This window comes from Meleagris gallopavo, chromosome 2 (assembly GCF_905368555.1).
Source record: "Meleagris gallopavo chromosome 2, MGAL_WU_HG_1.1, whole genome shotgun sequence".
Classification (NCBI taxonomy): Eukaryota; Metazoa; Chordata; class Aves; order Galliformes; family Phasianidae; genus Meleagris; species Meleagris gallopavo.
This window is the reverse complement of record NC_139405.1, coordinates 108,293,814-108,307,658: the sequence shown is the minus strand read 5'-3', so window position 1 is coordinate 108,307,658 and position 13,845 is coordinate 108,293,814. Positions and strand designations below refer to the sequence as shown.

The 13,845-nt window shown below is 39.4% G+C and overlaps 1 protein-coding gene across 8 annotated transcripts in view; it reads left to right on the top strand.

The window, feature by feature from the left end:
- The window catches only part of SUPT3H (SPT3 homolog, SAGA and STAGA complex component), a 276,326-nt gene that overhangs the window by 218,724 nt on the left and 43,757 nt on the right, over positions 1-13,845 (top strand). For all 8 annotated transcript variants that reach the window (XM_085218378.1, XM_085218377.1, XM_085218376.1 and 5 more), the window contains 2 exons: positions 358-546; positions 3,283-3,393. In XM_085218378.1, coding sequence (XP_085074504.1) covers positions 358-546; positions 3,283-3,393 — 300 coding nt within the window. The remainder of the gene's footprint in view (positions 1-357; positions 547-3,282; positions 3,394-13,845) is intronic.

Below are 13,845 nucleotides of genomic sequence, written 5' to 3'. Positions count from 1 at the left end.
AACAGAGTTAGGGATGTAAGAAGAAAGGCATTAAATTCTTAGCTCCAAATGCTAAATTCTTAGCTGCATCTTTTTATTTAAATGTCACTTCTCTTTTCTTTGGTGGAAATTTCCTCTCTCTCTATTGAAGGCTCTCTCTACTGCATACTGAGAGATTAATGTTCATGTCCATACTTGTCAGCAGAAAGAAGAACAATAGGTTCTGCAAGGCATGCATTGCTGTGAAGCAGGTATGATGGTAAACACTAGAATTAGCCAACAATGCTGTACTTCGTCTCTTCTAATAGTAGATCTGAGAAGGACATAACCAGTTTGTGATTTGATTCCATAACTGCTGTGGACGTCTTGTCTTCGTAGCCACATCTCTTAGGGCAGGCTGCAGGTGTGAAGACTGGCCTTGAGTCTCCTGAAAACACACCACCCCCAACGCCCACCCCACCAGCACCTGCAGGGCAGCAGCATCTCGGAAAAACACCGTCTGGAGCGCTGGGGAATGGAGGGATTGGGCAGGACTCTTCCAAATCTAAGCAGAGGAAAAGGAAAAAGGTACAGAAATATGAAATAAAGACTATATATATATATATGTATATATATATATCTTGAGGATATCATTGTGTCATTTATAATTATTATTATAATATTAATTCACATTAATTTTAAATTGTGTTACTGTCGGCATCAGAGTAGGGGCAAAAATACAGTCTAATATTATTTCTGTCAGAACTAGGGTAAGGCTTCTTAGTAATGCCAACAGATGCTGCTTCTAAGAGGAGCTCCTTCTCTACAGCTGCAGCACCACCCAAAATAACACCCCCTTCACCGACATAAACTGCAAGAGTTGGTTTGGAGGGTCAAAGTGTAAGCAAAGTAGGCAAAGAGGTTGTTGTGATTGCCTTGCTCTCAGCAGCCTTAGGCATCTGCCTTCTTTGCCTATAACAACTTTGCCTGACCTCCTTTATTTCTGTGCCAATTGGTTGCATTCAAGCTAAATATTTGTTTACTTTGCATAAAATACGGACGTCTCATGTTCAGTCCATGAAATGTAAATATTACAATTCCTGTCTTCTGTTGTAGATCCTGGATATTCGGTGTTAGAGAGGTCTATGTACCTTAAAACCACAAGGGAAATAGATTTGATTAAATAAACTGGTTCGGAAGAACGCTGTTATTCCCTTAAGGCTTTTTTTTTTGGGGGGGGGGAGGGAAGGAAGGGGTGGGGAAAGTGATGGCAGTACTCATTTTGCTGCAAAACAATACAACGACATGATTTTTTCATGTGTGTTATTCTTCTGTGCAATCAGTACTCATTTTCACAGGATTTTACCAGTAACTTCCAGTCTGGATGTGGCTCTGGGCAGCCTGGTCTGGTGATTGGTGACCCTGCACATAGCAGGGGGTTGAAACTAGATGAGCATTATGGTTCTTTTCAACCCAGGCCTTTCTGTGATTCTATAATGACAGTTAGAAAAAGGTTTATTTTCTCCCTCTAGTTTCATCGGGGCTGTGGATACTCCCAATAGATCCAACTTTCAGTGAGTTGTAAAACCTTTCTGAAGACTTTTAGATTGCTTTTTCCTCTTCCTTTTTAATACTGCAATTGAATACCCATATTTTGTGCCTGTGGCCAATTACCATTATTGCTCCCAGGAACAGGAATTTAGCTGGAGATTGAATTTTTGATACCTCGTATTTCACCAGTTTCGTGAGTTTATGTTCAGTTAATTCCTAGTGTTTGACTTAAGCCTTTTAAAATAATTATGTCCTAAAAGGTGCACAGTTTTAATGAAATGTTCCCACGAGTCACCCAACTTGATTAGGTGTGTGCTGGATACAAGTGAGGCATTGCAACAAACGAGTTAACTTGGTGAAGAATGTTATTCTCAGTCCATGAAGGCCGAGGCCAGCAGAAAATATTTGAGTTTCACATTCCCGTTATGAACATCAGTCAACAAGGGAAGAATCCACCACCATATCATCAGTTACTCTGTTTATATGTGCACAGGCTTCACTAGACTTGGCACTCTTGAAATAAAATGTTCTGTAAAAAACGTCCTCCGTGTTTGAAAGCATTAATAGTAGCGTGAACATACAGGGGAAGCACGTATGAGTAAACGTTCAGTGTTTAATGTAAGCTTTTGTCATTCACTAATACTCATGAATTTATGACTGAGCAGCCATCGTTCTGATAAGTCTGGCAAGCAGTCACAGAATCATAGAATCACAAGGTTGGAAACGACCTACAAGATCACCTAGTCCAACCGCCCTCCCATCACCACCGCTACCACAAGCACTAAACCAGATCTCGCAGCTCCTCATCCAGACGCCTCTTGAGCACTGCCAGGGACGGCGACTCCACCACCTCCCTGTGCGGCCATTCCAGTGCCTGACCACTCTCTGAGAGAAAAAGTTCTTCCTCATGTCTAACCTAAACCTCCTCTGGTACAACTTGCGGCCATTTCCTTGGGTCCCGCTTGTTGCCTGGGAGAAGAGGCCAAACCCCTCCTCATCACAGCCTCCCTTCAGGGAGTTGTAGAGTGCAATGGGGTCTCCCCTGAGCCTCCTCTTCTCCGCACTGAACAATCCCAATCCATTCCTTTGACCAGTAAGGAGAAAATAGTAACTTTTTCCTTTAGACTTCAGGGGACGTTCTGTAAAATCAACGGACAGGTAGCAGCAAAGTCTTTTTTTTTTCCTCTTTAGTCCTCTTTAGTTTGTTCTCCAAAAAATTATTTGAAATTTGAAAATGTTCAATCTTTAGATACTTAATTTTTTTACGTCTCCCTCACACCATAATGCCACGTGTTTCATCTCCAAAATTTCAATCTAATATCACTTATTGGTGATTTTGATGTCAAATTGCTTTCCACTTGGGCTACTTTTTCAATATTTTCCCCACCCCTTGACATCATAATGAAAGCCTGAAATGTTTTAAAAATAGTTTCTGTGGTTATTGCAGTGTGACTTATATGACCCTTTCATTTCACTTAGAACATTTGCTGCTCTTTTCAATTGCAACATACAGCAGCACTAGGTGAAAGATTTAAGAGGACAAATACGGTGTTCTTTGGGTCTCTTAAGCAAAGTTCATGTAAAAGTCCTCTTTGATTTGTTAATAGCTTTTTTTCTCTAAAGTACTGTGTGGCAGCAGTGATGTGTATCCTTAGGAAAAAAAAAAATAAAAAAATTGGTCGATCTTATAAAGGTTTATTTTCATACTTTACGCACTGTAGGTCTGTTGTGTGTTTTTGATTTAGTAACAATTTATGTGTTTTTCTGTTGCAGAGCGCTGCAGCCTGTGGTATGGAGGCTCAAAGCGATGCCATCCAGCCCAGCCACATCAGAGAGGCCATTCGGCGCTACGGCCACAAGATTGGCCCCCTATCCCCGTTCACAGTACGTAATAACAGAGCTATAAAAAGTTATATTTATAATCTTAAAGAACTTTGATTTTCAAGTGGTCAAATGAAGAAGCTTTGGAATTGTTGAGAGCAATTTGTGGTGACTGTAATTTTCTTTATAAAAGTGGCATCATTCTCCCGGGAAATAAAACTTTGTAATTTCTGTCTCTTTTTGGAAGGACAAAAAGGTTTTTTTTTTTGGTTTTTTTTTTTTTTTCTTTTAAATATTATTTTCTTTCAATTACAAATTATGCTTTTTTTGTTGTTGTTAGCGCTTGAATTTTCTGTTTTTGCAAAGTTTAGGTTTACAGTTATTTTAAATTATATGTATTCCAAAATGGTGAGGAGCACTTTATATTCTAAAATTAGTTGTGTGTCCATTACTGCTCTTATTGGAAGCTGAACTCTCAAGTGACACATTTAGGGTTGCAGAAAGAAGAGATCGGTTTCTATAGACGACTCTGAACCTCAACTAAAGTGCATTAGAACTGAGTTTGTAGTGGAACGCTGATGGGTTATGAGGTTTTGCCATCTTTTTTTTTTTCTGTGCAAACGGCAATCCCATTATCCAGAGCAGCCAAAAAAAATCTTTTATTTAAATTTCGCAGCTGATAAAAATGTGTAAGTAGTCAGTCTCTAGTATCATAGACTAGGATCATTTTCTATGATCTGCTGTTCTATTGACATATATTCTGACTTACCTCAAAACATCTCAATTTAGGAAAGAATGAAAGTCAGAGAAGTGGTCATGGGAAAAAAACAACCACCCAGAACACTAGATCTCAGCTCCTAAAATCAGGAAGAAATTGACTATTTTTGGAGAGGTTTTATTAGAGGAAAATGATTCTGAGTCCAAAGGAAATTTATTTACGTGAAATCTATATGGAATATCAGAAATATCAAGGAAACAGTGGTACTTGACCTCAGAAGCTAGGAACAGGAAGAAAACAAGACTGAAAAGAGTATGTGAAGTTACATTTTCCTAGTGCCAAAATGATGATTGTGTACAGAATTGGATGTTGGGTTATTAATGTCAGCGGATGCATATTTGTAATGAATTCCCTTTACATAATGTTACCTCTCCCCTTTGCTCCTCACAAATGCCAAATGAGTATCATTTACAGTAGCATTTCTAGTCCAAAACAGAGAAGAGTTTAGTCTTATGAATTTCCCAAAGTTTCCAATTACCCAAACAATTTAGTTTGTCGACACTACCTGCTATCAGCATGGTTAATGAGATTTGTAAATTCTCACTAAACAAGCCAAGGAAGAGAGAAATAATCTTGGATAATCTTGTAGGTATATACAGAAATTGTAAAAGTGTAATGCAGTTCCTTTTTTAAGTAAAAAACAATCAGAAGGAGCATTGTGAAAGGTATTATAATGTATACATTTGAATCTGCCAGTCTGTCCATTTTTCACTGCTATCAATCATAGTTATCCTAAAAGAAACTACTCCAAACTTCCCATAAGTTCCTTACAGAAGCAGAAAGCACAAACATAGACTGAATGTAGACTGATGCTTCCTTCAGCCCTACCTTTTTGTATTGCCAGGCTCTCACACTATTGATTTAAAAAATAATTTAATTTGCCACTGTGGGCAGTGGTGTGGCAGTATTTCTTTTGAACGATCTTCTGCTTTCCCCAGTTGCCACCACCTTCACAACAGTTTCTTTGTATGCCTGCAAGACCTCCGAGGTGGGATGACTGAACAAGGAGGACAAGTGGCTTCATTCAGTGATGCTTCTTGTGGCTTCTTGTGATGCCGAGCAACTGCAGGTTCAGTGCTTCTAAGAGCTGAAAAACTGTTGTCTGTCCTGTCCCACTTTCTCTTCTTTGGCATGCAAGTGAGAATTCACTGGGGCTAATGCTCTTCCTTTTATCCATTGTGTTTTATCAGAGTCCAGTCGTTAAGTCAGAGTGATTAGAGACTTCTAATCTCTAATTTGTTGTAAAAGGTGATTTTAATGGGCACGGCTTGAGGGATTCATTTCAAAAGTAGCATTCTGACTAGTAGAAGCAGCATAGGATCCCTAATTTTCCCATAATTGGGAATATTCAGTAGGAACCAGTCAGAGCCAATACTGAATATCTGAAGCTTGGCAGTGTGCTTGCTGACAGTGGACTGAAGCTCATAATATACTCATGCAGATAAAAGCCTGCTTGTAGAAGTAGCTGAGCACTGAGTCGTGAGAGCATTTCAACTTAGATTCCCAAAGGTGGCTGCATTGAAGTACACAGAAACAAGTGCCTGAAGATGGGTTGTCACAACTGTAACGTGTAGACTCAGTTTACCTTTGTTGTTCTGTCTGAAGTCTTTTTTCCCACTGCTATCATCTTTCCACTCAACAGCGATAGAGCTTGAGCTGGTTTTTGGCTTTTCTTCTCAGATTCTGACTTTTTCTATAAGCTCTTCAGAGTGTGACATCTATGCACTATTTCGGGTACTTGTTTTGGATGTTTCAGACTTGATTTGGTTGCTTAAAGACAGATGTATTGCAGTAACATTTCGGATTTGCATCTTTAGCCCAGAAGGATCTCCTTTGTGTTCCTTGTCATACCCACTAGGCAGCTGTGAATGCCTTATTTGAGACATCCCATAACATCTTAAATGGCACGAGGTACCTAAGCTTAGACAGCTGGATCCATCGGTCTGTTATTGTTTTGGGAGGGCAGGAAGTAAACAACAAGGACAAGAAGAGAAACAGAAACTAATATGGAAAGATTCCACCGTAGGAGCCAGGAAAGCTAGAATTTATCTCTGCAGTTGTCGTGGATCATAAAGCTTCAACTCCCCACCAACCTCCACATTTCAGAGCAGCCCAGGCTGCCCAGGGCCCCATCCAACCTGGCCATGAACACCTCAGGGATGGGGCATATGTATGTTTTGTAGAGAACTTAGGAATAGGAAATGCACCATATATGTACGTCATCTTTTTTGTTTCTCTTAAGACTACTGACCTTCCGTATCAGACCAGAATTTATAATCCACAGGTGCCCCTACAGGATCTGTTTTAAGCAAAGAAAAACAATTTTTCTGTGTATCCCCTAAATTTTCTGACGTCTTCTTATCATTTGCTTTAGCATTGCCATTAGAGAAGCAAGAAAATAAATGAATCTGTCTCACTAAAGAAACAACAATTATTGTGAGGTATATATTCCATTAAGACCCTAAAATGTATGCACAAGACTGAATTTTTTGTAAGAGACACAGTTCTTTGTACCAGTAGAGTTTGAATCAGCAGTACATCTGGAGAAATGGCTAAGAACCTGGGTCTGCAAAGTATCTCTTCATTATAATACCTCTTCGTATAGTATACATACCTCTTCATTCAAAATTGTGAGAGGCTATAAAAATCAATGTTCTCTGTATGAAAAATCCCATTTGCATCCTAAAGCAGAGAAGAAAATTCTAACAGCCTTTCTATAAGCCTGCAGATGTGGTTGCTAACAGCCTTTTGTTTGTCTCTCTGCTGTATAGTTTTGAATCTTCTTTTTCTTCTGTCACCTTTTTATTGTTTCTGAAAATGGAGCAGCAAGCTGCTTTACTGTACTCTCCTGGTATATTTAAATCACCTTTCCACTGTTTTTAGCCAGTCTATACCTTTTCTTTTTCCACTTCCTATAATGTGACCATGCCTAATGTCAGGGATGCATGAAGCTGTGCCACATTCCCAGGTTAGGTCCCAGGTGCTGAAAGAGAATAATCTCTGCTAGGACTTCATAGTTCTTAGACTAAAGCTAATTTCATGTACTGTCTGGTAACTCACAAGTAGCAAGAGCCATGCATAATTGCAAAGACATTCTTCAGGTTCAACATCAGGCTCTAATATTGAGAAAAGCTCCTGCCTTCCTTCTCCTCCATTAGTTACAAGATGGGGATCTTTAAGACATGAGTAACATGGCCTTCAGTGATGCATTATTGATCTTTGACCTGAGAACTTGTGGATGCACACCTAAAATTAACTCTCTAAAAAGTGTTTAAACCACTCACCATGTAGGCTGTGTTGTATGGACCTTGACTCTGCTACTCTGGATATACTTTACGTGACAAAGTTCAGAAGAGAACTCCTAAAAGACTGTTCTACTCTTGTGTTTATCCTACTTCTTTACATCTGCCTTGTGGTGTGGGTTATTTGGCTTTTCCTTAGACAACATCTCCTTTTTTCAGCCATCCAGTTGACAGCTGTTCTGCTGGAGCAAGAACCTTACACACGTAGATGTTAGTTCTAATTTCATCTGGAAGCAAAGCGATCTTTCATCAAGAAAGCTCCATGTATTGGGGATGGACTTTAGGATGGAGGCGTTCAGAGTTGGGTTCACTTATGGGCAGGCTGCATTCCTCTCTGAACACCATCAGTCATGGAATCTCATGGAAGCTTTGTGTCGAAGAACAAAAATGAGTGCAACTCCATTCCTTTGGAAAAACGTTGGGAGAACGTTTTTTCCTCTGATACTGCATAAAATACCTCAAATTCTGTCTAAAGTTATTTTGAAGCTTTTGCATTAGCTAGAAAATGAACCTAACTTATGTCATACGATTCTTTGAATCAGAAGAAATGACCATATTTGATTGTAGAAAGATCTGGACCTGCTGTAAGAGTGCTGATATATCTCATCCATGTTTGATTAGACACAGATCATCAGAGCTCAATGTGATGAAAGCATTTCTTGTAGAAGTATTTTTAATGTAGATTACAAGGGGCTGTATTTTTACCAGATGCTACAGAAATTAGGACACAGTGGTCTTTAGAATTGCATGAAAACTGGAAGATCTCCTGGTATGTCTGGATAAAGAACAGTGTTGTTGAAGTAATGCACCATGTGAAGAAGTCCTTGAAGGAGAGGTTAATTTTCTCTAATTTATGTGAATGGTTTTGTGGTGTATTTTCCCATCTTCCTAACTCTTCTCCATTTTTTCAGATTTTCTAGTAGAAGGGCTTTTGTGACTCTTTGGCCAATGCAAAAAAACAATGCGTTGTGTCTAAGAATTCATTTGACTGGGAATCATAACAGCTTCACAGTACATCAGAAAGGAGGTATTCCTGTATATACCCTGTATACAGTGTCATTTTATACTCAGCATCCAGTGGTTTACTTGATATGAATTTAAGATTACACTTACTCTGTGAGGTTGGAGTCCCAGTGTGCTCTTCTTTTTGGTTTCCCAAAACCACCCAGATATGTTTCCTAAATGAAGTCCTCCAGGACTAGTGACTGCCTGACCCAGAACCAGTGATGTTAGCATCTGAAAATTGCTGTAAATTGTCCAGAGTGAAAAAAATAAATCATAGAATCATAGAATGGCCTGGATTGAAAAGGACCACAATGCTCATCTAGTTCTAACCCCCTGCTATGTGTAGGGCTGCCAACCAGCAGATCAGGCTGCCCAGAGCCACATCCAATATTTCAAGACTGTTAGGTAACAATTGGTTTTGTTAGATGGATGGTTTTTTGTTTGTTTGTTTGTTTTGTTTTGTTTTTTTTTCACAGAAACAGAGGAATTGAGTATTTCTAAGTATTATACCAATTATAGAGGTGAACAGTACTAGTAGAAATAATAGTTGCTGTGGTACTTAAGTTTTTATAACATTATTGTTATAAACACCTCAAACTGTCAAAATTGTTTCTTGACTTTGAGTTATATTTGACATGCTGTGTTTGGAGATCTTCTTTGAAAGACACCAGAATGACTGGCAAGGACAGAAACAAAGCAAATTTTATTTGAATATTGATTCCGGGATGCTTTGAAAATCCGTGCCATATGCAATTCCTCAAAGTACATGAGGCATGTACTTCCATGCCAACTCCCTTGTCCCTGACTGATTCTGGTTGTTAGAAAACCAAAGTAATTTATAGAATAATGGATGTTCTCTAACTCTATGCTTCTGTGTATGTGAGAAGGAATTTGGGAGCTTACGTCCAGTGTGGGGATTCCAAGGATTCTAGGTTCTCCACCTGGAAGTTTAGGGTCTTGATTCTGATAGGAGTGCTGCCAGCTTCATTCGTTCCTCTTTGAGAATGAGTTGACCCTAACTGACCTAGACTAAAAATGTTCCCAGCCTCTGATTTTTCATTCTGTTGCAGTTTGAGACATACAAGCTAAAATCCTCCTACAGCTGGGTTGTGATTCATGTCCTGTATTTGGTTTCACTGCATCTTCTTCATTTTGAGGGGTTGAAGCTTGATGGAATTGGGAAGGTCACATTAGTTTTAGTTATCAACTATTTAGTTGCTAACTTTCTTTCAGAAATGAAAAGAAAATCAGGTGAAGAACTTTCGTTTTTTGTAGAACACTACAAAATACTAATGTTGTTTCCCAAGTGGAGAACATGACTGTTACTATGAGTTTTATCACTTACTACTTCTACACAACTCATCCCCATACGTGGTATTGTATTTCCATTTTTTTCCAAACAAATATAGAATATTTTCTCAATATTCTATATTTTTCTCAAGATGGTTATTATGTATTTGTCAGACACCAACAGGAGTATTTTCTGACAACTTTTCTTTTCTTTACTGTTTAGTCATGATTGTCCGTGCTCTTCCATCTGAGCTGGTGATAGGTGTTCCTAATGATGCAGTTTTGGAAGAACAGTTGAGCTGTGTGGTTTATCCTTTAGCAGCATTTGATGGATGTTGGTTTGGACATAAAGAGCACTTTGAATGTTTTATAATCATATGGTAAATGAGAACTAACATTAAAGTAGTGAAAATGATCTGTTTGCATATATTTTGACCTTAATAGCTATGTCAAAATGACTAACATAATTAGAGCAGTTAGGTTTTGTCTCCAAGCACAAGCCACAATGGAAAGCAGCAAGTGTACTCTCTGTTATTCTGTGTTGTATCACGTCTAAGGTAGTCTAGACATATATTTTATCCGTATATTGTCTTTTGACAGTATTGAGTGGTGCTTACTGCAGCCTAATGTAAAGCACGGTCCGGACTTTTGTAGAGTATGACCATCCAACCACCTCTTTATCAACCTAATAATCCAGCCTTCAAATCCATCTCTCTCCAATTTAGAGATGAGGATGTGGTGCAGGATCATGTCAAAGACCTTGCACAAGTGCAGGTAGATGGTATCAGTTGCCCTTTCTTTGTCCACTGTTGCTCTCAGTCAGTTATAGAAAGTCACCAGACTGGTGAGGCACAATCTGCCCTTGGTGAAGCTATGCTGGTGAGTGGGGTCACCTGCTGCAGCCCAGGCAGGTTTGCAGATGCTGCATTGATTTCCCAGCAGATGTCTGAGTGGTTGAAAACCCCCATCAGAATGAGATCTTACGAGCACAGTGCCACTTGTACCTGAACAAGAAGGCCTCATTCACAGGCTCCTTTGATCAGTCAGCCATAGTAGACCCAACCACCAGATGTCTTAGTCCAGTCTCTAATTTTAACCCACAAGCTCTCAACCAGATTAGGGCTGTTTCTCAGAGGCAGCTCTTTGCAGTTTATCTACTTCTTAACACAGAGGGCAAATCCTCCACCCCTCCTTCCTTTCCTATCCCTTCTAAAAAGCTTGTAGCCCTCAACCATACTATTCCAGTTGTGCTATTCGTTTCTGTGATACTGTAGTTTTCTAATTACACCTCAGTTTCCAAATCCTCTTGCTTTTGGGGCCACTAACTCATTGCAGGCTCAGTCTTACTTCCTTATTCAGTCAAAACTCTTTGGGAAATCTGCCTACATAAGATTAGCAGACTTTTTACATTGAGAGATGGATTTATATTTGTCTGTAAAATTAATCATAGAATCGTACAATGGCCTGGGTTGAAAAGGACCACAATAGTCATCTAGTTTCAACCCCCTGCTATGTGCTGGGTCACCAATCACCAGACCAGGCTGCCCAGAGCCACATCCAGCTTACTTGAATAGATTTTATTTCTAATACTTGGACTAACAAACAATACCTCATTAATCAAAAATAATCCGCGATCAAGATATCTGAAACCTTGATATGAAGAGTCGTTAATTTCTGAAATGATTCAACTGGTGAATAATGCACATTTGCAGTGGTGCTTATGGCCTTGAGATGCATTCTACTCAGAAGGATTGCATCCTGTGCTCTGAAGGGAGAAGGAAAGCGGTCAGCTCAGCAGTGCTAATTGGATGGGAAAGTGTTCCCCAAACGGATCCTTTGTCCCCTCTGGTTTATGCCAGTTCTGAAATGAAGTGTTTTTGATGTTTGGCTAAAGAGAAACTGAGATTATAAATGTAAACTGTGATACTGCACAGACCTGCAGAAGACAGTGGCCATTATTCAGCGCCGTAAATGGAGCGTGTTGAATGAATAGAGGGTATAACCAACTTTTGTTTGGATATTTACTTTTTTGGGGAAAATACTCCTTCAGGCCCTAGGTAATTTCAGCATGAAATGACTTGCTAGTCTAAACCCTCTCTTGTTAAAAATTTCAGCCCCGTAAAATTGCATAAGCATCATGAAACAATGAATACTTACCAAGCTATGTTTATGACGCTGCTTTTGGCATTCCCAGCTAGAAGAGCATGTAATGCCAGGGAATGCTCTGTGCTGAAGATCTGCATGATTTGCCCATCAAACAACCCTACTTCTACACCTATAGTGTCCTAATTCAAAGCCAGGCTGGATGTGGCTCTTGGCAGCCTGGCCTGGTGGTTGGCAACCCTGCACATAGCAGGGGGGGGTTGAAACCAGATGAGCATTGGGGTCTTTTTCAACCCAGGCCATTCTATGAATCTATGATGAAGTGTCAGTATGATATTTGTAGAGATAAGCGAATTAAACAGAGCTGAAAATTTGGGAAAACACATTACTTTTAGGTGCCCCAAACTTCAGAAAGACATCAGCTTCACTTTTGGTCAAAGAATTACTCTTCTTGACTGAAAGGAATTCCTTCCTGCCTACTTCCAACCAGAACAGTAGTCAAAAAGGCTTTGGAATACAATCTTTGGTAATTGTTTCAGTATACACAAAGTGGATATGTTGCATCAAAGTTTTTCTAAAGCACTTGAGTGATACACATTTTTGAATACAGTTCCTGAAAGAAATTAGGTACACTGGAATCATATCAAACCAAACATCTTTGATATTTAGGGTACTGTAAATAATGTGCTGCCCCAGCTGATAATCAAAATCAATTGATATTGATTTTGAAGAAGTCAGAATTTCATTCTTCATCAGCTTTCTAGAATGAAATGTATGTATTGATGTCAAAAAGCATTTGAAAACTTTTACTTCTCTTCTGTGTTTGTTTTCTGATATATAAAAAGTCAACTTGACACATTTTTCATTTCTTCTCATTTGGAAAGCAAAAAAAAAAAAAAAAAACCAAACCCCAAACCCAATATTTTATTTCATTAAGCAATTAGAATCTTGTGAAGTGTTTGTCTGTGCTTCAAGCGATTGTCTGCAGTTATTTGTTGTTCTGTAGTGTTAACCCCGTGTGTTTGAAAAATCTGAGTTATGATTCTATAAAGCAGCAGGAAGTCCAATCTCAGTGTGGAAATCTTGCCCCCTTCCCTCCCAGCCCCCAGCCCAAGGTTCCTCCTTTCAGATTTATGAAAGAAAACATTTCTTTCTGTAAAAGGGTTTTGTGTGCCAGCATCTGGAAGTGTTTATATCAGTGGCGTGTAATCTATCTGTGGATTTAGTTAGCACCAGACCCCCTTTTGTGTACTCCTGACTTAAAATTTTTATAAATGATCTTGTTGAATTTGTGCCAGCGTGCACATGGTTTGGCTGATTGCTGCATATATCCTTTACCTGCCAGTCACCTTTGATTTATATCCCTTCCCCTCTGCTTCTGCCTTCCAAAAATGGTGCCACTGGACTGTCCTCTAAATCATCTGACGGGATAAATTACTCCAAGATGAGATGGTACGCTTCGGGCCGACTCCTAGACAGAAGGCATTCCTATAATCCACCCTCACCCACTCTGTGTAGGGCCATTCAAAAAAGAGAAGGGCCAGGGGAAATCGGGCTCCTTCTTCCCCTCCATCCCGAGCACTATTTCTACCAGTGCCATTCAAAAATGCAGGACTGGGCATTTGATTTATGGAGCTCTTTGTGCCGATTGAAGACGCTCAAACAGTCCGAGGACTTTTCCACGTGCTCTCCTGAATTGAACTTCTTTGTGATACGAGTTTAATCCCGAGAACACAGTTCTCTCCCAGAAAGATTAAAATGTAAAAGAATCGCATTTCTGAGGATATTTGGAAGAATTTCACTTGGAAAGGGTTACTCAATATACTTGACAGGTCTGTCCGTGATAGAAATCCCTACTGGTTTCCTTAAGCTAAACAGCTAATGCTCCTTCAGAATAACAACAGTTCTGTAAGCTTTACTTAATGACATTACTAATTTGGAGAGTTTTATGAAGTTTCCTGGAGAAAAGCAGGTGGCTTGGCAGTAATTTAAAAGGTTCACAATTTGTGGTAGCGGTTTCAGGGGGTTTCGTGTTTC